General features: G+C 52.8%; 1 protein-coding gene across 1 annotated transcript; it reads right to left on the reverse strand.

Annotated features, from left to right (window-relative positions):
* Positions 1-222: 222 nt before the first annotated feature.
* On the reverse strand, positions 223-27,400 carry rnf5 (ring finger protein 5). The gene is made up of 6 exons (XM_063047860.1): positions 27,195-27,400; positions 15,034-15,052; positions 13,596-13,708; positions 12,240-12,294; positions 6,344-6,446; positions 223-443 (listed from the first exon to the last, which is right to left on the reverse strand). Exons 1-6 carry the CDS (start codon positions 27,353-27,355, stop codon positions 307-309), a joined length of 588 nt encoding a protein of 195 aa, XP_062903930.1. The 5' UTR covers positions 27,356-27,400; the 3' UTR covers positions 223-306.
* Between the last annotated feature and the right edge of the window lie 406 nt (positions 27,401-27,806).

Below are 27,806 nucleotides of genomic sequence, written 5' to 3' on the forward strand. Positions count from 1 at the left end.
ATCCAACAGCCGGGAAGGTGGTTCGCACCGCTCCCCGGAGCTGGCACAGAAATCACCGTCATCCACTACAACCAAGGTGGTCTCGGACCACCGGGGCGGGGGGAAGCTGACCCTGAGAGTGGGTTCTGGAGGCCGGCAGCTGAGAGACGGGGCAGGAAGAACCAGAGGGAAAGACAGCATGTGCAATCTCCCATCTCTGTGGGCGGAGGCGGAGGCTGAGGCTGAGGAATAGGCCAAGTCTTTATTGATCCACAGCGGGGTAATCCAGCAGTCTACCCCGCGCACCCCCACCCCAGGGGAAGCAGCTCAGACGCTGAGCAGCCAGAAGAAGAAGAAGACAGCGATAAAGAGGAAGAGGGAGTCCCAGTTATTGTTGCTGGCGGCTCCGCGATTGGCCCCGAGGAAGGAGTCCCAGTCACTGGCGGGGTGATCGTATCCACGCTCTGCGAGGGCAGGGAGGGTAACACAGAATCAGCAGCCTATCAAGGGGGTCCATTCCCAGCACCCCCCAAAACACCCCATGTTAAACCACTCCCCACCCCAGTACCCTCCTCAAACCTTTCCCCAAAACACCCCACATTAAACCACTCCCCAGTACCCTCCCCAGTACCACCCCAGTACCCTCCTCAAACCTTTCCCCAAAACACTCCACATTAAACCACTCCCCAGTACCCTCCCCAGTACTACCCCAGTACCCTCCTCAAACCTTTCCCCAAAACACTCCACATTAAACCACTCCCCAGTACCCTCCTCAAACCTTTCCCCAAAACACTCCACATTAAACCACTCCCCAGTACCACCCCAGTACCCTCCTCAAACCTTTCCCCAAAACACCCCACATTAAACCACTCCCCAGTACCCTCCTCAGTACCCTCCCCAGTACCCTCCTCAGTACCCTCCCCAGTACCCTCCTCAAACCTTTCCCCAAAACTCCAAACACCCACAAAGTCCACCACCTCCCCAATCTTCCTGCCCTCTTACACAATCCCACTCTCCTTCTTACAAAACCGTCCCACCCCTCCCAACCCCCTCTCACTTCACAAACCCTCCCCATCAGATAACCCCAATCCTACACCTCCCACCACCATACACCTCTCCCCAAAACACTAACCACTCCCCAAAACCCTTCGCAAAACATCCTTGCACAAGCAGCCTGCCCCAAAACTCCTCCCTATTATCTAAACACTGTTCCACTTCAAAAAGACATAAACACTTATCCACTTCCCCATACATAAACCTCCTCTCTGCCACAAGACTTCCCCAGAACGCCTGTCCCAAGTCCACATCACCCCCTACAAATATCCCTCTCCATTCTAAAACAATCTCCCCAAATCAGCAACCCCCTCCACAAACCCTCTCGACCAGAGAACACTTTTGCCGAACACCTGTCCCAAATTCACTTCCCCATTCACGAACCCTCCTTCCACCAAACACTTCTCCCGATCACCTGTCCCAAATCCACATCACCCCCCACAAATATCCCTCTCCATTCCAAAACAATCTCCCCAAACGCCTGTCCCAAATCTGCATTCCTCTCTACAAACTCCCCTCTCCATTCCCAGAACATCTGCACAAATCTCCCTTCCTCTCTACAAACTCCCCTCTCCATTCCCAGAACGTCTGTGCAAATCTCCCTTCCTCTCTACAAACTCCCCTCTCCATTCCCAGAACGTCTGCACAAATCTCCCTTCCTCTCTACAAACTCCCCTCTCCATTCCCAGAGCGTCTGCACAAATCTCCCTTCCTCTCTACAAACTCCCCTCTCCATTCCCAGAACGTCTGCACAAATCTCCCTTCCTCTCTACAAACTCCCCTCTCCATTCCCAGAACGTCTGCACAAATCTCCCTTCCTCTCTACAAGCTCCCCTCTCCATTCCCAGAACGTCTGCACAAATCTCCCTCCCATCCACAATTCACCTCTGCCCCAGAGGTGACTTGCCCCCCCACCCGAATGCCCGTCCCAAATCCAAAGCCCCTTTCACAAACCCTCTCTCGATCACAAAACACTCCCCTGAAATACCATCCCAAATCCGCATCTCCTTTTCACAAACCTCCTCTCCACCATAAAACACCCACCCTAACCCTAACCCAAATCCCCTTTCACAAACCCTCTCTCCATCACACAACACCCACCCGAATGCCTGTACCAAATCCAAATCCCCATTTACAAACCCCCTCTCCACCATACAACAACCCGCAAGTGCCCTCCCCGAATCCGCCGTCCCCTCCCCGAATCCCCTTCCCCGCCCGATTCTCCTCCCCGAATCCCCTTCCCCGCCCGATTCCCCTCCCCGAATCCCCTTCCCCGCCCGATTCCCCTTCCCCGTCCGATTCCCCTCCCCGAATCCCCTTCCCCGTCCGATTCCCCTCCCCGAATCCCCTTCCCCGTCCGATTCCCCTCCCCGAATCCCCTTCCCCGCCGATTCCCCACCCCGAATCCCCTTCCTCGTCCCATTACCCTCCCCGAATCCCCTTCCCCGTCCGATTCCCCTCCCCGAATCCCCTTCCCCGTCTGATTCCCCTCCCTGAACCCCTCCCCGAATCCCCTTCCCGAATCCGCTTCCCCGTCCAATTCTCCTCCCCCGTCCGACTCCCCTCCCCCAAACCCCTTCCCTGTCCAATTCCCCTCCCCCGTCCGACTCCCATCCCCGAAACCCCTTCCCCGTCCAATTCGCCTACCCGAATCCCCTGTCCCCTCCCCGAATCCCCTTCCCCGTCCCATCCCCCTCCCCGAATCCCCTTCCCCGTCCGAATCCCCTCCCCGAAACCCCTTCCCCGTCCGATTCCCCTCCCCGAAACCCCTTCCCCGTCCGATTCCCCTCCCCGAATCCGCTTCCCCGTCCGATTCCCCTCCCCGAAACCCCTTCCCCGTCTGATTCCCCTCCCCGAACCCCCTTCCCCATCACATTCCCCTCCCCGAAACCCCTTCCCCTTCCGATTCCCCTCCCCCATCCGATTCCCCTTCCCGAATCCCCTCCCCCGTTCGATTCCCCTCCCCGAATCCCCTTCCCCGTCCCATCCCCCTCCCCGAACCCCCTTCCCCGTCCGATTCCCCTCCCCGAATCCCCTTCCCCGTCCGAATCCCCTCCCCGAATCCCCTTCCCCGTCCGAATCCCCTTCCCGAAACCCCTTCCCCGTCCACCGTCCCCTCCCCGAATCCCCTTCCCCGCCTGATTCCCCTCCCCGAATCCCCTTCCCCGTCCGATTCCCCTCCCCGAAACCCCTTCCCCATCCGATTCCCCTCCCCGAATCCACTTCCCCGTCCGATTCCCCTCCCCGAATCCCCTTCCCCGTCTGATTCCCCTCCCTGAACCCCCTCCCCGAATCCCCTCCCCAAAACCCCTTCCCCGTCCAATTCCCCTCCCCCGTCCGACTCCCATCCCCGAAACCCCTTCCCCGTCCAATTCGCCTACCCGAATCCCCCGTCCCCTCCCCGAACCCCTGTCCCCTCCCTGAATCCCCTTCCCCGTCCCATCCCCCTCCCCGAATCCCCTTCCCCGTCTGAATCCCCTCCCCGAAACCCCTTCCCCGTCCGATTCCCCTCCCCCAAACCCCTTCCCCATCTGATTCCCCTCCCCGAATCCGCTTCCCCGTCCGATTCCCCTCCCCGAAACCCCTTCCCCGTCCGATTCCCCTCCCCGAATCCCCTTCCCCGTCCGATTCCCCTCCCCGAATCCCCTTCCCCGTCCGATTCCCCTCCCCGAATCCCCTTCCCCGTCCACCGTCCCCTCCCCGAATCCCCTTCCCCGTCCGATTCCCCTCCCCGAACCCCCTTCCCCGTCACATTCCCCTCCTCGAAACCCCTTCCCCTTCCGATTCCCCTCCCCATCCGATTCCCCTTCCCGAATCCCCTCCCCCGTCCGATTCCCCTCCCCGAATCCCCTTCCCCATCCGATTCCCCTCCCCGAAACCCCTTCCCCGTCCACCGTCCCCTCCCCGAATCCCCTTCCCCGCCTGATTCCCCTCCCCGAATCCCCTTCCCCGTCCGATTCCCCTCCCCGAAACCCCTTCCCCATCCGATTCCCCTCACCGAATCCCCTTCCCCGTCCGATTCCCCTCCCCGAATCCCCTTCCCCGTCTGATTCCCCTCCCTGAACCCCCTCCCCGAATCCCCTTCCCGAATCCGCTTCCCCGTCCAATTCTCCTCCCCCGTCCGACTCCCCTCCCCAAAACCCCTTCCCCATCCAATTCCCCTCCCCCGTCCGACTCCCATCCCCGAAACCCCTTCCCCGTCCAATTCGCCTACCCGAATCCCCCGTCCCCTCCCCGAACCCCTGTCCCCTCCCCGAATCCCCTTCCCCGTCCCATCCCCCTCCCCGAATCCCCTTCCCCGTCTGAATCCCCTCCCCGAAACCCCTTCCCCGTCCGATTCCCCTCCCCGAAACCCCTTCCCCGTCTGATTCCCCTCCCCGAATCCGCTTCCCCGTCCGATTCCCCTCCCCGAATCCCCTTCCCCGTCCGAATCTCCTCCCCGAATCCCCTTCCCCGTCCGAATCCCCTCCCCGAAACCCCTTCCCCGTCCACCGTCCCCTCCCCGAATCCCCTTCCCCGCTTGATTCCCCTCCCCGAATCCCCTTCCCCGTCCGATTCCCCTCCCCGAAACCCCTTCCCCATCCAATTCCCCTCCCCGAATCCCCTTCCCCGTCCGATTCCCCTCCCCGAATCCCCTTCCCCGTCCCATCCCCCTCCCCGAATCCCCTTCCCCGTCCGATTCCCCTCCCCAAATTCCCTTCCCCGTCCGATTCCCCTCCCCGAATCCCCTTCCCCGTCCGATTCCCCTCCCCGAATCCCCTTCCCCGTCCGATTCCCCTCCCTGAATCCCCTTCCCCGTCCGATTCCCCTCCCCGAATCCCCTTCCCCATCCACCGTCCCCTCCCCGAATCCCCTTCCCCGTCCGATTCCCCTCCCCGAACCCCCTTCCCCGTCACATTCCCCTCCCCGAAACTCCTTCCCCTTCCGATTCCCCTCCCCCATCTGATTCCCCTTCCCGAATCCCCTCCCCCGTCCGATTCCCCTCCCCGAATCCCCTTCCCCGTCCACCGTCCCCTCCCCGAATCCCCTTCCCCGCATGATTCCCCTCCCCGAATCCCCTTCCCTGTCCGATTCCCCTCCCTGAAACCCCTTCCCCATCCGATTCCCCTCCCCGAATCCCCTTCCCCGTCCGATTCCCCTCCCCGAATCCCCTTCACCGTCCGATTCCCCTCCCCGAAACCCCTTACCCATCCGATTCCCCTCCCCGAATCCCCTTCCCCGTCCGATTCCCCTCCCCGAATCCCCTTCCCCGTCCCATCCCCCTCCCTGAATCCCCTTCCCCGTCCGATTCCCCTCCCCAAATCCCCTTCCCCGTCCAATTCCCCTCCCCGAAACCCCTTCCCCATCGGATTCTCCTCCCCGAATCCCCTTCCCCGTCCACCGTCCCCTCCCCGACTCCCCTTCCCCGTCCGATTCCCCTCCCCGAATCCCCTTCCCCGCCCGATTATCCTCCCCGAAACTCCTTCCCCGCCCGATTATCCTCCCCGAATCCCCTTCCCCGTCCGATTCCCCTCCCCGAATCCCCTTCCCCGTCCAATTCCCCTCCCCGAATCCCCTTCCCCGTCCAATTCCGCTCCCCGAAACTCCTTCCCCGTCCGATTCTCCTCCCTGAATCCCCTTCCCCGTCCCATTCCCCCTCCCCGAATCCCCTTCCCTGTCCGATTCCCCTCCCCAAATCCCTGTCCGTCGTCCCCTCCCGAATCCCCTTTCCTGTCCGCCGTCCCCTCCCCGAATCCCCTTCCCCGTCCGATTCCCCTCTCCGAATCCCCTTCCCCGTCCGCCAACCCCTTCCCCTTCCGCCGTCCCCTCCCCGAATCCCCTTCCCCGTCCCATCCCCCTCCCCGAACCCCCTTCCCCGTCCGATTTCCCTCCCCGAACCCCCTTCCCTGTACGATTCCCCTCCCCGAATCCCCTTCCCCGTCCGATTCCCCTCCCCGAATCCCCTTCCCCGTCCGATTCCCCTCCCCGAATCCCCTTCCCCATCCACTTCCGCTCCCCGAAACTCCTTCCCCGTCCGAATCCCCTTCCCCGTCCGATTCTCCTCCCCGAATCCCCTTCCCCGTCCCATTCCTCCTCCCCGAATCCCCTTCCCTGTCCGATTCCCCTTCCCAAATCCCCTTACCCGTCCGATTCCCCTCCCTGAACCCCCTTCCCCGTCTGATTCCCCTTTCCGAATCCCCTTCCCCGTCCGATTCCCCTCCCCAAATCCCCGTCCGTCGTCCCCTCCCGAATCCCCTTCCCTGTCCACATCCCCTCCCCGAATCCCCCGTCCACAATTGCCTCCCCAAACCCCCCTTTGCCCGGCACACACCTCCGTTGTGCGGGTTGTGGGTGGAGTTGAAGACAGTGGTGAAGAACCCAAAGGGAAATGCTCCGATCCCAAACGACAGGTGGAAACCAGTGTCACCAAAGCCCTGGGGGGATATCAGAGACAGTGAGAGGCAACGGCTCGGAGGGACCAGGAGCAGGGATGGAGATGACACTCTGTGTCAGAGACGGGTTCGATGCAGGGGAAGGAAGTGATGATCAAGACGGGGTAGGTGCTGTAGGGGCTGGAGGGTTTCACAGAGACCGGGGGGGGGGGGGGATACAGGAACTGGAGGATTTCACAGAGATCGGGGGGGGGTGGGATCTAGGGACTGGAGGGTTTCACAGAGATCGGCGGGGGGGGGAATAGGGACTGGAGGGTTTCACAGAGACCGGGGGGATATAGGGACTGGAGGGTTTCATAGAGAATGGGGGGGGAAATCTAGGGACTGGGGGGTTTCACAGAGACCGGGGAGGGGGATATAGGGGCTGGAGGGTTTCACAGAGATCGGGGGAGGGGGGGATCTAGGGACCGGGGGGTTTCACAGAGGCCGGGGGGGGGGTGGATATAGGGGCTGGGGGGTTTCACAGAGACCGGAGGGGGGGGTGGATATAGGGGCTGGAGGGTTTCACAGAGACCGGGGGCGGGGGGGGATATAGGGACTGGAGGGTTTCACAGAGAATGGGGGGGATTCTAGGGGCCGGAGGGTTTCACAGAGACCGGGGGGAGGGGATATAGGGGCTGGGGGGGTTTCACAGAGATCGGGGAGGGGGATATAGGGGCTGGGGGGTTTCACAGAGATCGGGGGGGGATATAGGGACTGGAGGGTTTCACAGAGACCGGGGGGGTGGATATAGGGGCTGGGGGGTTTCACAGAGACCGGGGGGAGGGGGGATATAGGGACTGGAGGGTTTCACAGAGATCGGGGGGGGATCTAGGGACCAGGGGGTTTCACAGAGACCGGTGGGGCGGATATAGGGGCTGGGGGGTTTCACAGAGAATGGGGGAGAATCTAGGGGCCGGAGGGTTTCACAGAGACCGGGGGGGGGGGGGGGATATAGGGACTGGAGGGTTTCACAGAGACCGGGGGGGGGGATACAGGAACTGGAGGATTTCACAGAGATCGGGGGGGGTGGGATCTAGGGACTGGAGGGTTTCACAGAGATCGGCGGGGGGGGGGGAATAGGGACTGGAGGGTTTCACAGAGACCGGGGGGCGGGGGGATATAGGGACTGGAGGGTTTCATAGAGAATGGGGGGGGGAAATCTAGGGACTGGGGGGTTTCACAGAGACCGGGGAGGGGGATATAGGGGCTGGAGGGTTTCACAGAGATCGGGGGGGGTGGATATAGGGGCTGGGGGGTTTCACAGAGATCGGGGAGGGGGATATAGGGGCTGGGGGGTTTCACAGAGATCGGGGGGGATATAGGGACTGGAGGGTTTCACAGAGACTGGGGGGGAGGGGATATAGGGACTGGAGGGTTTCACAGAGACCGGGGGGGGGGGGGATATAGGGACTGGACGGTTTCAGAGAGATCAGGAGACTAGGATAACAACAGCTGGGAGATGTTCACAGTCGGGGTACCCCTGGGAGACGTTAACAGTCAAGGTACAGCTAGAGTATCATATGGGAGATGTTCACAGTCACAGTACAGTCAGAATGACACCTGGGAGACATTTGCCAGAATGCAGTCAGAACATCACCCGGGAAACGTTCACAGTCAGGGTACAGTCAGAAAATCACCTGGGAGACGTTCACAGTCAGAATATCACCCGGGAGACGTTCACAGTCAGGGTACAGTCAGAAAATCACCTGGGAGACGTTCACAGTCAGAACATCACCCGGGAGACGTTCACAGTCAGAACATCACCAGGGAGATGTTCACAGTCAGAACATCACCAGGGAGATGTTCACAGTCAGGGTACAGTCAGAACATCCCCTGGAAGAAGTTCACAGTCAAAACATCACCCGGGAAATGTTCACAGTCAAGGTACAGTCAGAAAATCACCTGGGAGATGTTCACAGTCAGAACATCACCCGGGAGACGTTCACAGTCAGAACATCACCCGGGAGATGTTCACAGTCAGGGTACAGTCAGAAAATCACCTGGAAGAAGTTCACAGTCAGAACATCACCCGGGAGACGTTCAGAGTCAGAACATCACCCGGGAGACGTTCACAGTCAGGGTACAGTCAGAACATCCCCTGGAAGAAGTTCACAGTCAGAACATCACCCGGGAGACGTTCCCAGTCAGAACATCACCAGGGAGATGTTCACAATCAGAGCATCACCTGGGATAGGTTCACAATCAGATTATACAGTGGTATGCAAAAGTTTGGGCACCCCTGATCAAAATTTCTGTTACTGTGAATAGTTAAGGGAGTTGAAGATGAACTGACCTCCAAAAGTCATAAAGTTAAAGATGAAATATTCTTTTCAACATTTTAAGCAAGATTAGTGTATTATTTTTGTTCTGTACAATTTTAGAGTGGAAAAAAGGAAAGGAGCACCATGCAAAAGTTTGGGCACCCCAAGAGATTTGAACTCTCAGATAACTGCTACCAAGGTCTCTGACCTTAATTAGTTTGTTAGGGCTATGGCTTGTTCACAGTCATCGTTAGGAAAGGCCAGGTAATGCAAATTTCAAAGCTTTATAAATACCCTGACTCCTCAAACCTTGTCCCAACAATCAGTAGCCATCGGCTCCTCTAAGCAGCTGCCTAGCACTCTGAAAATTAAAATAAGTGATGCCCACAAAGCAGGAGAAGGCTATAAGAAGATAGCAAAGCATTTTCAGGTAGCTGTTTCCTCAGTTCATAATGTAATTAAGCAATGGCAGTTAACAGGAACGGTGGAGGTCAAGTTGAGGTCTGGAAGACCAAGAAATCTTTCTGAGAGAACTACTCAGAGGATTGCTAGAAAGGCAAATCAAAACCCCCTTTTGACTGCAAAAGACCTTCAGGAAGATTTAGCAGACTCTGGAGTGGTGGTTCACTGTTCTACTGTGTAGTGACACCTGCACAAATATGACCTTCATGGAAGAGTCATCAGAAGAAAACCTTTACCGGGTCCTCACCACAAAATTCAGCGTCAGAAGTTTGCAAAGGAACATCTAAACAAGCCTGATACATTTTGGAAACAAGTCCTGTGGACTGATGAAGTTAAAATAGAACTTTTTGGCCACAATGAGCAAAGGCATGTTTGGAGAAAAAAGGGAGCAGAATTTCATGAAAAGAACACCTCTCCAACTGTTCTGCACGGGGGTGGATCGATCATGCTTTGGGCTTGTGTTGCAGCCAGTAGCACGGGAAACATTTCACTGGTAGAGGGAAGAATAAATACAATTAAATACCAGCAAGTTCTGGAAGCAAACATCACACAGTCTGTAAAAAAGCCGAAGATGAAAAGAGGATGGCTTCTACAACACGATAATGATCCTAAACACACCTCAAAATCCAAAATGGACTACCTCAGGAGGTGCAAGCTGAAGGTTTTGCCATGGCCCTCACAGTCCCCTGACCTAAACATCATCGAAAATCTGTGGATAGACCTCAAACGAGCAGTGCATGCAAGACAGCCTAAGAATCTCACAGAACTGGAAGCCTTTTTGCAAGGAAGAATGGGCGAAAATCCCCCAAACAAGAATTGAAAGACTCTTAGCTGGCTACAGAAAGCATTTACAAGCTGTGGTACTTGCCAAAGGGGGTGTTACTAAGTACTGCCATGCAGGGTGCCCAAACTTTTCCTTCTTTGTTATTCTGAAACTGTAAAAGATGGAAATAAAAAAGTAATCTTGCTTAAAATATTAAAGAAATGTGTCATCTTTATCCTTATGCCTTTTGGAAATCAGGTCATCTTTTACTCACTTAGCTATTCACAGTAACAGAGATTTTGACCAGGGGTGCCACTGTAGTTAGAAAATCACCTAGAAAATGGTCAGTCAGAACATCCCCTGGGAGATGATCACAGTCAGAGTACAGTCAGAACTTCACCTAAGCAGATGATCACAGTCAGATCATCCCCTGGGAGATGATCACAGTCAGAGTACAGTCAGAACATCACCTAAGCAGATGATCACAGTCAGAACATCCCCGGGAGACGTTCACAGTCAGAACATCCCCTGGGAGACGTTCACAGTCAGAGTACAGTCAGAACATCCCTGGGAGATGTTAACAGTCAGAACATCCCCTGGGAGACATTCATAGTCAAGGCTGATTTATACTTGTGCGTCAAAAGGCAGGAGAAGATGGCGGTGTGACGCAGCTCGCAGCGGCCACTCCGGTGGTGATTTCTGTTATCTGTCAAGTAGGGTGCCGTGCACAATCCTGATTTGATGGAGACAGACGTGAGAGTGCGGAGGAACATTTGGTGAAACTTCTGAAATGCCTGTTTCACTGCTGCTGCTACTGTGCGATCCAGAATCTCCGGAGGGGAAGGCCCCGAGTCCTCGGCTTTGCTTGTTGCTCGGCGGCCGGGATGGGGTCGAAGCGCTCGACAGAGGATAGCTCTCGGTGCTCAGTGTCGGAGGACTGGTCGGAGGCTCAAACACTCAGAGTCGGGTGCTTCCAATGCAACAGCAAGTTTGCGGCGCTTGGAGGTTCATGGCAGGGAGAGTTTCTCCCTTTTACGGTCTGCGTGAGATGATGGGGCTATAGAGACTTTGAGACTTTTTTTTACCATGCCCATGGTCTGCTCTTTATCAGATTACGGTATTGCTTTGCACTGTTGTAACTATATGTTGTAATGATGTGGTTTTGTCAGTTAGTCTTGGTTTGTCCTGTGTTTCTGTGATATCTTTCTGGAGGAACATTGTATCATTTTTAATGCATGTATTTCTAAATGACAATAAACGAGGACTGAGTGTCCTCATAATCCAAAAAAAATCTAAATGTATGCTGCTGGTACAGTGTAGCCGCGTACCCTACGCTGTACTCTTTGCCAACCCTACGCCATATGCCTAACGCTCACCTCTCCCAAAATATGCGTCACGGCGACACAGACCGAACAACTGTGATGGGTCCGCTTGGTAGCATCGTATTTCCTCCTGCGCTGCTATAGCTTCCCATTGGGCGACTGAAGGGCAGGGAAGGAACTCTGGCTGAAATGCTTTCCATAAAGCTTTACAGACCTCCGAAATTATGGAGGATCCTGTGCTTGACGCCAGTTTGTAGCTAGCTGCTACAGCCTGTTGACTTCCACCTGAAGCTAAAACTCGAATGGTGATTGCCAGTCTCTGAGTATACTGTGTGTACACTGATGCGAAGTAAATGGTTGGAGATGATGAACCAAATCGTCAAATCTACCTGCCGACATCCGAAAATGTTTGAAATGCATTTCCTCGTCCATGTCTCTCAGTGGCCGGACAAGCACAGAAAATTCACCCTCCTTCAGTTTGCAGTTTGAGTTTCTTCGTGTTGAGTTTCAACACAGTGGCATAGAAACCCCACCGCCAACTAGCGTTTTGGTGGTGAATTGCAAAGTGACGCAGACACACCAACGCACAAGTATAAATGCTCACAACAGTGTAGCCCACTTGCGTAGGCTGCCACGTAAGTTAGTACACACAAGTATAAATCAGCCTTCAGGGTACAGTCAGAACATGCCCTGGGAGACGTTCACAGTCACAACACCATCTGAGGGACGTTCACAGTCAGGGTACAGTCTGAACAACACCTGGGAGACGTTCACAGTCAGATTACAGTCAGAACATCTCCTGGGAGATGCTCACAGTTAGAAACCCCCCTGGAGATGACTATAATCAGGGTACATTTAACACCCCCGCCCCACCGGGAGGGCCTGTCAGCCTCAGTGGTCTTGTGAGGGAGGGTGGGGGCACTTCCGGATACGGTTACCCCACAGGTTTTACATGGGACGCAAGAGGATGTTGAAGGAGTGTTACCCCTCTATGTCCGGGATCCGTCCTCTGTCCCTGGGGTCTGGGTGGGGTCTTCAGCCTGTGGAGGAGAGAAGGCGTTTATCCAGTGGTTCCCATTCCAAAATCCCAGACCCTACGGATCCTCGGAGTGAGTGGGATTCTCTTCTGTGCCATTGGCCAGCTCCCTCACTTCAGGGACAAGAGGCAGGGAGTGGGGGTTGGTGATCCGTAAGCACCCCTCACCCCGGCAACCAGGTCTACCACAGCTGGGAGCTGTGCCCACAGCAGACAGCCCTCAGCCTCTGGTAAAAAAATACAACAGCAGACCAAGGCCCTTCAGCCCACAATGTGTTGTCCCTAACCTCCTCTCAGATCAATCTAACCCTCCCCCCTCCTCCACAGCCCTCCATTTTCCATCGTCCATGTGCCACGAGTCTCTGTGTCCCGTCTCTACCACCACTGATGGCAGGATGCTCCCCACACCCACAACTCTCTGTGGGAACAACTTACCCCTGACATCTCCTCTGTACCTACTCCCCAGCACCTTAAACCTGTGTCCTCTTGTGGCAACCATTTCAGCCCTGGGGAAAAAGCCTCTGACTATCCACACGATCAATGCCTCTCATCATCTTATACACCTCTACCAGGTCACCTCTCATCCTCCATCGCTCCAAGGAGAAAAGGCCAAATTCAATCAACCTGTTCTCATAAGGCATGCTCCCCAATCCAGGCAACATCCTTGTAAATCTCCTCTGCACACTGTAGTTATAATGCGAACTACAGTTATCCTGTAGTTAGAACGTGCACTGCAGACATCCCGCAGTTATAATGCGCACTGCAGTTATCTTGTAGTTATGTTAACCATCGATATCCCGTAGTTATAATGCGCACTGCAGTTATCTTGTAGTTATGTTAACCATCGATATCCCGTAGTTACAATGCGCACTGCAGTTATCCTGTAATTATGTTAACTGCAGTTATCCTGTAGTTATAATGTGAACTGCAGTTATCCTGTAGTTATAATGCAAACAGCAGTTACCCTGTAGTTATAATGCAAACAGCAGTTACCCTGTAGTTATAATGTGAACTGCAGTTATCCTGTAGTTATAATGCAAACAGCAGTTACCCTGTAGTTATAATGCAAACAGCAGTTACCCTGTAGTTATAAAGTGAACTGCAGTTATCCTGTAGTTATAATGCAAACAGCAGTTATCCTGACACCACTGAGGACAACTCTTCTTCCCAAACATACAGCATGAGCCAATTATCGTTCCAGGGCCACACTTTCTGGCCACTGCTCACATCTCTACCTTGCAGCCGGAAGGTTCTCCCATCAGTCACTCACACCTCCCCCTCCCCCTCATGGTAACTCACTCCTACCTGGGGTCCTCTTGACTGTTGCCCCCGCGCCCGTACAACGGGATGACTTTCTCCGCGCTGATGCCCGCTTTGCAGACGGGACACTCCTGTCGATCAGGTCTCGTCTCCAACCACTGGGGGGGGAGGCAGAGGGGATAGGGCTTAGAAACTGTGGCAGAGTCAACGTGACAGGCTGCAGTTGGGCAGAGGGTCATGGAAGTGGACAGAGGTTAAGGTAGGGGTCAGTGATGAGCATGTCATGGAGACGGTCAAACGTTAGGGGTCACAGGATTAAAGGCCTTGGGTTTGGGGAGAGAGGAAGGGGGTCGGGCACAGAGTTTGAGGTAGGGGTTAAAGTTGGGGCAGATCCTTCTGCCTGCACACTACACCCACAACTCACCCCACCTGATTCTCCCTTGCATGTCTCAGGTCAGCCCACATCTCACTGGCCAATTCCCCTCCTACCGACACACACAAGCCACACAATACTGGCTTGCAGACTAGCTCCAGAAGGGAAAACAACCCCTCCCCAGTCTGGTCATCCCAACAGCTCTCATCTCTCCTGTCCCCAGCTCCATCCTCGTCTGTCACCCAGAAACCTCACCTTCACTCCAAACTCCTCAACAATCTCACCCCCACCCAGTCATTCCTCTCACTACTCCCTGCTCCCGAGGGTCTCACAACCCACCCGTCCCCCGTCTCTCCATCATTCCCCTCCACCTACCCATCTCCCATCTCTCCGTCATTCCCCCCCCCGAGGGTCTCACAACCCACCCGTCCCCCGTCTCTCCGTCATTTCCCTCCCCCCCGAGGGTCTCACAACCCACCTGTCCCCCGTCTCTTCGTCATTCCCCTCCACCCACCCATCCCCCATCTCTCCGTCATTCCCCACCCCCCCCGAGGGTCTCACAACCCACCCGTCCCCCGTCTCTCCGTCATTTCCCTCCCCCCCCCGAGGGTCTCACAACCCACCTGTCCCCCGTCTCTTCGTCATTCCCCACCCCCCGACACTCATCCCGATCTCTCCGTCATTCCCCTCCACCCACCCATCCCCTGTCTCTCTGTCATTACCCCCCCGAGGGTCTCACAACTCCACTCGTCCCCGTCTCTCCGTCATTCCCCTCCCCCCCGAGGGTCTCACAACCCCACCCGTCCCCCGTCTCTCCGTCATTCCCCACCCCCCGACACTCATCCCGATCTCTCCGTCATTCTCCTCCCCCACTACTGCTAAGGGTCTCACCCCTCACCTGTCTCCTCCCCTGTCTCTCTGTCATTCCCCTCCACCCCCCAAAGGATCTCACCAGCCCCACCCATCCCATCTCACCATCATTCCCCTCCCCAAACCACCACCCCCCGAGCAGGACAAGGGGGGAGATGGCGGGCGCGGGTGGGAGAGAGGGGGGCGAGGGGGGTACAGAGCGGGCGAGGGGAGCGGGCAATACTCCAGACATGGGCTTACCTGGTGGAGACAGGGCCAGCTGGTACATCGAGCAGGGCATGGGGGTGAGAGAAAAAACAGGTGGACAGAGTTAATGTCAGGCAGCAAGATTGTGCAGAGACAAGCCCCCAACTCCGACATATACACTCCTCCCCGACGGCCCAAATCTCTCTCTCTCTCACACACACACACACATTCACTCCTCTCCGACGGCCCAAATCTCTCTCTCTCTCTCTCTCTCTCACTCACACACACACACACACACACACACACACACACACACACACAGTCCGCACCACATGGTGACCCTGATCCTCTGGGCGTACTCTCCCCACTGTGTATTGATCCCTGACCCCTGGGGTACACACACCCCCAAGCCCACAACAGTCAGTGATATTCCCCCCCCCCACCCACAGTCAGTGACGACAGAGGGAGAGGAAGAGAGAATTAATCTCAGGAAGCAGCCCCTCACCCAGCTGCTCTCTGGCACCACCAGTCACTGACAGTCCCACCCCACCCCAGCAACAGACCCAGACGGCTTTGGGAGTGACAGCCACCAAACCCGTCTTCAGATTCCTTTACTCCTCAGCCGCCCACACCCAACAGGGACCTCTCCCCTTGATGGTGCATCTCAAGCCCTGGCATATTCCTCGTAAACCCCCTCTCTCCCACACTAATGCAGGCTCCCAAGTCATCCCCAGGGATCACAGATGCAGAGATCCACTGGGGCACCTCGGCATGGGTCCAGACACACTCTGTCCCCCTCCCTGTACAGTGGAGACTGCTTCCTTATAGCCGGGGGTGGTCGTGGGCACAAGCTCCCACTACCTGTTCAATGCTGCCAATGACATGTGTCTCAACTAGCCTCTGACAATCAAGTCCAGCTCCAGGCCTTTACACTTGGCTCAGGTATTAAACACGGTGGAACAATTTCTACCGACAGGAGAAGGTGCAAAGGCGGGTTCCTGATGCCTTAAAACCAGTCACCGGGCGGATGGGCTCCTCAGTCATGGTTGGCAGCTGCATCCAGAGGGAAAACTCCAATCTCAGATCTCCGCTGCCTTGCGGTTAACCTGAGGAAAATTCTGGAGCTGGAGTCCCTAAGGCAGTCGTACGTTGTTCAACGCTGACTGGCAACCCCTGCAACGCCACTGGTGCCAAACTGTTTGGCCTCTGCCGTTCCTTTGGGTTGATCAGCTGTGGGGAGAGGGGAAGCCTGCTGCGTGAGCAACAGCCTGCCCCCCACATCGTACTATCCTGACGTGCACACCGACAGCCGGTGCTGCCCCATCAACACCGAGAACTGGGAAGCAATTCCCATGACTGACCCCAACCGGGAGGGCGTCGTGGGCAGGCAATGAACGTGCACACCTACATGGCGACGCCAGTGGGCAGGACTGGAAAATGCTACACCCTCTCTCCCCACCCCTGACACGTCTTCCTCTCAGCGAGGAGGTACACAAGCCTGAAGATGCTCACTCAATGTTTCCAGAACAGCTCCTTCCCCTCCACCATCAGATGTGTGAACCTGTGAGCACAGTGGCTCTATTCTGCCCTCTTCTTGTGCCAGTCTGATGCATTCTTATCATAATTTACAGTAATAAATGGTGGTTTTGTGTGTGACACACGCTTAACAGGTAAAAGCCATTCAGTCTGCTCGCCCCGAGACAGGAAGGATGCGTAGGCTCTGGGGAGGGTGCAGAGGAGGTCTACCAGGATGCTGACTGCATCAGAGAACCCGTGCTATCATGAGTAGCTGGACAAACTTTGGTTTGCTCTGGAGCGCCAGTGGCTGAGGGGAGATCTGAGAGAGGTTTATGTGATTATGAGAGGCACAGATAGTATAGACCATAAGATATAGGAGCACAAGTAGGCCATTCGGCCCATCGAGTCTGCTATGCCATTCAATCATGGGCTGATCCAATTCTTCCAGTCATCCCCATTGTCCTGCCTTTCCCCCAAACGCTTTAATGTCCTGGCTAATCAAGAACCTATCTATCTCTGCCTTAAATGCACCCAATGACTTAGCTTCCACAGCCACTCGTGACAACAAATTCCACAGATTTACCAGATTCAGTCCTCCCACTAACGTAATTTCTCTGCATCGTCGTGCCCGCTTGTCCTAGACTCCCCTACCATGGGAAGTAACCTTGCCATATCTAATCTGTTCAGGCCTTTTATCATTCAGAATGTTTCTATGAGATTCCCCCCTCATTCTCCTGAACTCCAGGGAATACAGCCCAAGAGCTACCAGACGTTCCTCATACGGTAACCCTTTCATTCCAGGAATCATTCTCGTGAATCTTCTTTGAATCCTCTCCAATGTCAGTATATACTTTCTAAAATAAGGAGCCCAAAACTGCACAAAATACTCCAAGTGTGGTCTCACGAGCCTTATAGAGCCTCAACATCACATCCCTGCTCTTATATTCTATATCTCTAGAAATGAATGCCAACATTGCATTTGCCTTCTTCACCACCAACTCAACCTGGAGGTTAACCTTTAGGGCTCCCAAGTCCCTTTGCATCTCTGCATTTTGAATTCTCACCCCATCTAAATAATAGTCTGCCCATTTATTTCTTCTACCTAAGTGCATGACCATACACTTTCCAACATTTACCACTTCTTTGCCCATTCCCCTAAACTATCTAAGTCTCTCTGCAGGCTCTCTGTTTCCTCAACACTACCTGCTCCTCCACCTATCTGTGTATCATCAGCAAATTTAGCCACAAACCTATTAACACTATAGTCCAAATCACTGACATACATCGTAATAAGCAGCAGTCCCAACACTGACCCCTGTGGAACTCCACTGGTAACTGGCAGCCAGCCAGAATAGGATCCCTTTATTCCCACTCTCTGTTTTCTGGCGATCAGCCAATGCTCCACCCAGGCTAGTAACTTCCCTGTAATTCCATGGGCTCTTATCTTGCTAAGCAGCCTCATGTGCGGCACCTTGTCAAAATCCAAGTATACCACAACTATTGCATCTTGTAATTTCCTCAAAAAATTGCAGGAAGTTAATCAGGCAGGATTTTCCTTTCAGGAAGCCAGGCTGGCTTTGGCCTATCTTGTCATGTGCCTCCAGGTACTCCGTAATCTCATCCCTAACAATCGATTCCAACAACTTCCTAACCACTGATGTCAGGCTAACAGGTCTATAGTTTCCTTTCTGCTGACTCCCACCCTTCTTAAATAGCGGAGTAACATTTTCCAGTCATCTGGTACAATGTCAGAATCTGCCCATTCTTGAAAGATCATTGTTAATGCCTCCGCAATCTCTCTAACTATTTGCTTCAGAACCTAAGGGTGCAACAGGTCCAGGAGATTTATCCACCCTCAGATAATTAAGCTCCCTGAGCACCTTCTCAGTCGTAATTTTCACTGCACAAACTTCACTTCCCTGACACTCTTGAATGTCCGGTGTACTGCAAATGTCTTCCACTGTGAAGACTGATGCAAAATACACATTCAGTTCCTCTGCCATCTCTGCATCTCTCATTAGAATATCTTAAGCATCATTTTGTATTAGTCCTATATCTATCCTCGACTCTCTTTTACCCTTTATATACTTAAAAAAGCTTTTAGTACCTTCTTTGATATCAGTCACCATCTTCCTCTCATAATTCACCTTTTCCTTCCTAATGAGCCTCTTAGTCACCTTCTGCAAGTTTTTAAAAGATTCCCAATCCTTTATCTTCCCACTAGCTCTGGCTTCCTTGAATGCCCTCTCTTTTGCTTTTACGTTGGCTCTGACTTCACTTGTCAGCCACGGTTGTGTCCTTCTTCCATTTGAAAATTGCTTCTTATTTGGAATATATCTGTCTTGCACTTCCCTCACTTTTCGCATAAACTCCAGCTATTGTTGTTCTGCTGTCCTTTCTGCTAGTGTCCCTTCCCAGTCAACCTTAGCCAGTTCCCCACTCATGCTCCCTCACCTCCACCCCTCTGACTCTCAATACAGGAGACTCTCAGGGCTGCGTACTGAGTCCCCTCCTTTACTCCCTGTATACCCAAGACTGTATCACCTTCCACAGCTCCAATTTGCTAATTAAATTTGCTGACAACACTACATTGATTGCCCTCATCTCAAACAATAATGAGGTGGCCTACAGGGGAGAAGTCATCTCTCTGACACAGCGGTGTCAAGAAAACAACCTCTCCCTCAATGTCACAAAAACAAAGGAGCTGGTTGTAGATTACAGGAGGAATGGAGATGGGCTAATCCCTATTGACATCAATGGCTCTGGGGTTGAGAGGGTAAACAGCTTTAAGTTCCTCAGCATCCACATCACCGAGGACCTCACGTGGTCTGTACACACCAGCTGTGTGGTGAAAAAGGCACAACAGTGCTTCTTTCACCTCAGACAATTGAGGAAGTTTGGTACGGGCCCCCAAATCCTGAGAACTTTCTACAGGGGCACAACTGAGAGCATCCTGACTGGCTGCATCACTGCCTAGTATAGGAACTGTACCTCCCTCAATCACAGGTCTCTGCAGAGAGTGGTGCTGACAGCCTAGCACATCTGTAGATGTGAACTTCCCACTATCCAGGGCATCTAGAAAGACAGGTGTGTAAAAAAGGGTCCGCAGGATCACTGGGGACCCGAGTCACCCCAACCACAAACTGTTCCAGCTGCTACCATCCGGGAAGCGGTACCGCAGCATAAAAGCCAGGACCATCAGGCTCCGGGACAGATTCTTCCACCAGGCCATCAGACTGATGAACTCACGCTGATTTGAGTGTACTCTGTATTACACTGACTGTTCTATTGATTATAAATTATTATAAATTACTATGATTGCACAATGCACATTTAGTTGGATACGTAATGTAAAGATTTTTACTCCTCATGTACGCGAAGGGTGTAAGAAATAAAGTCAATTCAAATCAATTCAAAATACCGGCACATCGGAATTTAATTTCTCCTTCTCAAATTTCAAAGTGAACTGAATCATATTGTGAACACTATTCCCTGAGGGTTCCTTAACCTTCAGCTCTCCCGATCAATGCACAACACCCAATCTCAAGGAAGTCATGGAGGGATTGTCCACTCAGTCTGTGTGGGTGGAAGTTCGGAACAGGAAAGGGTCAATTACTTTTCTGGCTGTGCTTTATAGACACCCCAATAGCAACAGGGACATCCAGGAGCAGATAGGGAGACAGATTCTGGAAAGATGCAATAATAACAGGTTTGACATAGAAACATAGAAAACATTCAGCACAATACAGACCCTTTGGCCCACAAAGCTGTGCCGAACATGTCCTTACCTTAGAACTACCTCGGCTTACCCATAGCCCTCTATTTCTCTAAGCTCCATGTATCCATCCAGGAGACTCTTACAAGACCCTATCGTTTCCACCTCTACCACCGCCAGCAGAAGCCCATTCCATGCACTCACCACTCCCTGCGTAAAAAACTTACCCCTGATATCTCCTCTGTACCTACTTCAAAGCACCTTAAAACCCTGCCCTCTCATGCTAGCCATTTCAGCCCTGGGAAAAAGCCTCTGACTATCCATACGATCAATGCCTCTCATTATCTTGTACACCTCTGTCAGGTCACCTCCCATCCTCCATCGCTCCAAGGAGAAACGGCCGAGTTCACAGAACACAACACAAGACATGCTCCCCAATCCAGGCAACATCCTTGTAAATCTTCTCTGCACCCTTTCTATGGTTTCCCATCCTTCCTGTAGTGAGACGACCAGAACTGTGGGGTCTGACCAGGGTCCTATAGAGCTGCAACATTACCTCTCGGCTCCTAAATTCAATTCCACGATTGATGAAGGCCAATGCACCGTATGCCTTCTTAATCGCAGAGTCAACCTGCACAGCAGCTTTGAGCGTCCTATGGACTCAAACCCCAAGATCCCTCTGATCCTCCACACTGCCAAGAGTCTTACCATTAATACTATATTCTGCCATCATATTTGACCTACTAAAATGAACCACTTCACACTTATCTGGGTTGAACTCCACCTGCCACTTCTCAGCCCAATTTTGCATCCTATCCATGTCCCACTGTAATCTCTTGACAGCCCTCCACACTATCCACAACACCTTCAACCTTTGTGTCATCAGCAAACTTACTAACCCATCCCTCCACTTCCTCATCCAGGTCATTTATAAACATCTGAGAACAGATCCCTGAGGCTCACCACTGGTCACCAATATGACCCAGAATATTGCTAATCATATTATGCTAATCACACTGGATCGCTGATCCAATCTTCTTCTCAGCTCCAATCTTTTGCTTTATCCCATATGCCCTAACCAAACCAGAATCTATCAAACTTTGCCTTAAATATACATAAAGATTTGCCCTCCAAAGCTGCTTGTGATAAAGAATTCCACAGATTCACCACTCTCTTAATGAGGAATTATATGCAGAATTAGAAGGGCGAGAACCTAACTGACTTATTGGCAGCTTGACAAGTCGTGCTGTGAGAATAATGTCTGAACAAAGTGTTTGTTCCAGGAGAAGCTTCTCAGTCTACTCTTATCTAAATATGATAACAATGCATATCAACAGCTCCAAACAGTATCCTGGGCTCACTTGGCTGCAGATTTTCTCAGGCAGTGAGCGGAGACTCTGTGTTGCCAAGGGGGACGCAAGCTTGCTAATAAACAGTATGTACCTCTAAGTAAACTGTGTTTGACAGTTATTCCCTGGATTTGAACCTAAAGGCCTCTGGTACAGAGGCAGATCGACGTCTTGGCGCTGTGAGCAGGGTCCCAATATAGAAACATAGAAAACCTACAGCACAGTACAGGCCCTTCGGCCCACAAAGCTGTGCCAAACATGTCCTTACCTTAGAACTACCTAGGCTTACCCATAGCCCTCTATTTTTCTATCCACATGATCAATGCCTCTCATCATCTTATACACCTCTAATACGTGGCAGACCCCTCGCCAAAATTGAATAAGTGGACGGACGGACCATTGGGGTGAATCAGAGACGAACGGACCCACAAGGTAAGCTTTAACCCTGGTTCCTCTCTGCTCTCTGACGACTGTTTGTTCCCTCATTTTGGTGGGGAAAATCCACTGACGGGGCCCAAAGGGAATAGTAAATTCAAGACAGGCAGTTTGAGTCCCCCAGAATAGTAAATTCAAGATAGGCGGTTCAAGTTCAAGATGGGTGCGTGCTTAGGCAAAGGGGGGGGGGAGTAGTCCGTTACAGAAAATGATAGAGAAATATTAAGACAATGAAAAGAAACTGAGACAAATGTCTAAACTTCTAGGAAAAGACAACTGACCTGCCTCTGTGGCTGTCAGTACTCATCACAACACTGAATCTGTGGAATTTTTTGCCACAGAGACAGTTCAGTGTTGAGGTGAGTACTGACGGCCACAGGCCACGGAGACAGTTCAGTCAGTCAGTCTTCCTCATTGGGTGCATGGGGAAAATGGATTATTCCACAAACAGCTGACCATAACTACTCCACCCAAATCGAATAAGACAACACCCCTCAAGTTGGGCTGTTGGAATGTCCGCACAGTGATGACTGGACTTGACCAAAACCTCAAGGATATCGAAGATGCACAAAAAACAGCGGTCATTAACAACGAGCTACTAAGACTCAAGGTAGATATAGCTGCCCTACAAGAAACATGTTTGACGGATTCAGGTACACTGAAGGAAAGGGACTACACATTTTTCTGGCAGGAAAAGAACCAAGACGAGCCCCGCGAGCATGGAGTGGGTAATGGAGGAGCCACCAGAAATGGATCAGAACGACTTATCACTCTCCGCCTACACACCAGTCATGGCCCAGTAACTCTCGTCAGTGTGTATGCCCCTACCTTGAACTCCACCTCTGAGGCAAAAGACATGTTCTACGACAAATTAGAAGCTGTTGTCAGGAATATTCCCAGTGATGAGCACTTCGTCCTCCTTGGTGACTTCAACGCCAGAGTGGGAGCCGATAATGATTCCTGGCCGTCTTGTCTTGGCCACTTTGGAATTGGCAAGATAAATGACAATGGACAACGTCTCCTGGAGTTCTGCTACTATCATGTAACTGTGTAACAAACCCCTACTTTCAGACAAAGTTGCAGTACGAGGTCTCATGGGGACATCCACGGTCTGAACACTGGCACCAACTAGACATGATCATCACCAGGCGCTCTTCCATCAACTCTGTACTGATCACCCGCTCGTACCACAGTGTAGACTGCGATATGGATCATGCTTTAGTATGCTGCAAGATCAAACTACTTCCGAAGAAAATCCACCACTCCAAACAAACTGGAAAACCTCGCATCAACAAAACAGAGATGAAACAGTCAGAAAAGGCTGACCAGTTTGCCAAGTCAGTACAGGGTGCTATGACTACCTCCTCACAAGGAGATACTGCAACAGAACAATGGTCATACCTTTGCAACCCCATCCACGAATCAGCACTCTCTATCTTTGGAAGAAAGACCACAAAGAGCAGTGACTGGTTTGAGGCGAAGTCCAACATCATGACTCCTGGAACTCATTTGGAGTTGTGATAAGTCTCTTAGTGGCCTCCCTCACTGGTCCCCTTCTTGCACGGTCGCTCAGTTTTTGAGGATGGCCTGCTCTAGTCAGATTTACAGTTGTGCAATATTCTTCCCATTTCTTGATGAGTGACTTAACTGCGCTCCAAGGGATACGCAGTGACTTGGGAATGTTCTTGTATCCATCTCCTGGCTTGTGTTTTCAATAACCTTTTCGTGCAGTTGCTTAGAGTGTTATTTTGTCTTCATGGTGTAGTTTTTGCCAGGATACTGACTCTCCAGCAGATGGACCTTCCAGATACAAGTGTATTTTTACTACAATCAGTTGAAACACCTTAACTGCACACAGGTCTCTAAAAACAAATCAGCATTTAAATAATTATATGACTTCTAAAACCAATTGGCTGTGCCAGTGATGATATGGTGTGCCATCTTAAAGGGGTGGGGGTAAATACTTACGCAATCAATTGTCTTTTATATTTGTAATTAATTTAGATCATTTTGTAAAGATCTGTTTTCACTTTGACAAGGAAGAGTATTTTTTTGTTGATCAGTGTCAAAAAAAACCAAATTAAATCCACTGTGATTCAATGTTGTAAAACAATAAGACATAAAAACTTCCCAGGGGAGGAGTGAATACTTTTTATAGACATTGTAGAACTGTTTGTGCACCATGCCTTGATCAAAACAACTCTCAAGGGACCTTGGAAGAATCGTAGAGATGCATGAAGCTGGAAAAGGTTACCAAAGCGTTTCTAAAGACCTGATCTAAAGTGTTCACCAGTTCACAATAAGAGAAATTGTCTCCAAATGAAAGAAACTCAGTACTATTACTACTTTCCCTAGGAGTGGGCGCCCTGCAAAGATCAGACCAACAGCAGAACATGCAAAGTTGAAGGAGATGAAAAGAACCCAAGGGTTACAGCAAAAGACCTGAAGAAATCTCCAGCACTTGCTAAGATCTTTGTTCATGTGTCTACTATGAGTAAAACACTGAACAAGAATGGTGTTCATAGAAGGACACACAGAGGAAACACTGCTACATGTCTCAGACTTGCAAAAGATCACCTGGATGTTCCACAATGCTTCTGAGACAATGTTTAGTGGGCAGATGTGACAGAAGTTGAACTTCTTGGCAGAAATGTTTGGAGGAAAAAGTGTCAGGCACACCAACACCAAAACCTCATCTTAACAGTGTGGGAAGGTTGGTAGAAGGAGTATCATGGACTGGGGCTGGTTTTTTGCCTCAGGATCCAGACAGCTTACAATTGTTGAGGGAACAATGACTTCGAAATTGTATCAAGACATTTTACAGGAGAATGTCAGGGTGGCTGTCCATCATCTGAAGCTTAATAGAAGATAGATTATGCAACCAGACAATGATCCAAAAGACAAGAGCAACTCAACAACGGAATGGTTTAAAAAGAAGATTTTGTGATTTGGAATGGCTGAATCAAAGTCCCGATCTTAATCCTATAGGAATGTGGAAGGACCTGAAGCTAGTAGTTCATGTAAGGCAGCCCACCCACATTCCAGAGAGGAAACAGTTTTGTAAGGAGGAATGGACTACAATTCCTCCAAGCCAGTGATCAACAGTTACCGGAAACGTTCAGCTGAAGTTATTGCTGTACAACGGGGTCACACCAGTTACTGAAAGCAACTTTTTCCAACAAACACATGTGATATTGGATCATTTTTCTCAGTAAATAAATGGACAAGTATAATGTTTTTGTGTTATTTGTTTAATAGGGTTCTTTCTTTTAATCTAGTTTTAGGACGCATGAAGATTTGATCACATTTTAGGTCACATTTACGCAGAAAGAGAGAAAATTCAAAAATTTAACAAACTTTCTGGCGTGTGTGTGTGTATATATATATATACACACACATATATACATACATACACACTATGTACTGCTGCTACAAAACAACAAATTTCACAACGTAAGCCAGTGAGACTAAACCCGGTTCTGATCTCACTTCTGGGACTTGCTCTACTCTGCCCTTCCACAAGACAACCCCTACACTCCCGTTCTCCAACCCCTCCAAAGACCAACTGCAGGTCACACACACACCTCATTCCTTCTCTCCCCTCACCGTTAGCACACCCCTCCCAGGATCACCCTCCCTCCTCAGCTCCATCTGGAATCTCCCCTGCATGGGATCGCCTTAAACCAGACACATCCTCCCCCCCAGGACCACAAATTCCTACACAGATTGCCCAACCACCCCCCCCCCACCACTCCAAGTCCAGGACATCCCCTCTGGCATCACCTCAACCCAGATATCTTCCATCCTCGGGTCTATCCCACCCAGAAATACCCTGCCTCCTTGGGACCCCATGCCCACCTCCACCACGCCAATCACCCATCCAGGATTACCTGAACCCAGACAACCCATTATCCACTGACACTCTCCCCACCTGATAGCCCCCACCCCTGTACAGACCTTAAACCCAACATCCCCATGTCTTCATCAACCCAATCTGAGATGTCCTTCACCTCTCTCGGCTCCACTCCCCAGGAACCACCCCCTCAGAGACTCACCCTTGGACCTCTCCCCTACCGAGTATTGATCCCCCCAGATCGAAACTCCGGAAATAACCCCCCTTTCCCCAGAACAGACCTCCTTACTTTTCCTCAGGTTCAAACCACTCCCCAGGATCTCTCCACTCTCTCCCCGCTCCTTCCTGGGACCTGCCCCCTCTCCCCCCCACTTCCTTCCCGGGTTCCACCCACTCTCTCCCCCCTCCTTCCTGGGATCTGCCCCCTCCATCCCTCCCTCTCCCCCCCTTCCCAGGATCTGCCCCCTCTCCCCCCCTCCTTCCTGGGATCTGCCCCCTCCATCCCTCCCTCCCCGGGATCTGCTCCCTCTCCCCCTCTTCCCAGGATCTGCCCCCTCTCCCCCCTCCTTCCCGGGATCTTCCCCCTCTCCCCCCCCTTCCTGGGATCTGCCCCCTCTCCCTCCTCCTTCCCGGGATCTGCCCCCTCTTTCCCTCCTCCTTCCCGGGATCTGCCCCCTCTCTCCCCCCTCCTTCCCGGGATCTGCCCCCTCTCCCCCCAACCTCCTTCCCGGAATCTGCCCCCTCTCCCCCCTACCTCCTTCCCAGGATCTGCCCCCTCTCCCCCACACCTCCTTCCCGGGATCTGCCCCCTCTCCCCCTCTCCTTCCTGGGATCCGCCCACTCTCTCTCCCCTCCTTCCTGGGATCTGCCCCCTCCATCCCTCCCTCTCCCCCCCCGTCCCAGGATCTGCCCCCTCTCCCCCCCTCCTTCCTGGGATCCGCCCACTCTCCACCACCCTTCCTGGGACCTGCCCTCTCCCCCCCCACTTCCTTCCCGGGTTCCACCCACTCTCTCCCCCCTCCTTCCCGGGGTCTGCCCCCTCTCCCCCCTCCTTCCCGGTATCTGCCCCCTCTCCCCCCTCCTTCCTGGGATCTGCCCCCTCCATCCCTCCCTCCCCGGGATCTGCCCCCTCTCCCCCTCTTCCCAGGATCTGCCCCCTCTCCCCCCTCCTTCCCGGGATCTGCCCCCTCTCCCCCCTCCTTCCTGGGATCTGCCCCCTCCATCCCTCCCTCCCCGGGATCCGCCCCCTACCTTCCTCCCCTCCCATGCTCCAGTCCGGGGATCCGCTCCCTCCCCCGGACCGACCTCCTCCCAGCCCCGTACCCCTCCCTCCCGGCCCGCTCACCAGAAGAGGTGTCCGCACATACTGATGACCGCATCCCTGGCCGTGTCCAGGCATATGTTGCATTCGAAGCTGGCCCTGTCGCCCGGGGGCGACCCTGGGGCCTGGGACCGGGCCTCGGGCTCGCCAGGACGCTTCTCCCTGTCATCGGCAGCTGCCGCCATGACTGAACAATACGGAGCGACCCGCCCTCGGCCGAGAGGGAAAACACAACGCCTTGACGTCCGATTGGTCTGTCATTACGTCAATCAATATGTTTTCTCCCGGCAGTGACCGGCGATAGGCTGGTTGCGCTGACTATCTCAAGCCGCTGCCGGTTTCTGATCTATTGATTGGCCAGTATATCTATCAATAACTGAAAACAGACCCGCCCTTTTCGGCGTTGGGGGGAGGGTCATCGACCTGTTGATCCTTCACCTTATGACCCGACCCGCTGGTACGTGTGGTCCAGGATTTTATTTCCAATTCAGATGCTTTGCTTTTCAATGTCATGACCGCTGTTGGCAGTTTTGAAGTGACTGATTATTCATCCTGGGTGGCTGCAAACCAATCCGTTGTTTAACCGGACTGTCAATCAGTTGAATGGCGTCGATCGCTATTGGTGAGGTAACTCAG

The sequence above is a fragment of the Mobula hypostoma genome, chromosome 5, assembly GCF_963921235.1.
Source record: "Mobula hypostoma chromosome 5, sMobHyp1.1, whole genome shotgun sequence".
Taxonomy (NCBI): Eukaryota; Metazoa; Chordata; class Chondrichthyes; order Myliobatiformes; family Myliobatidae; genus Mobula; species Mobula hypostoma.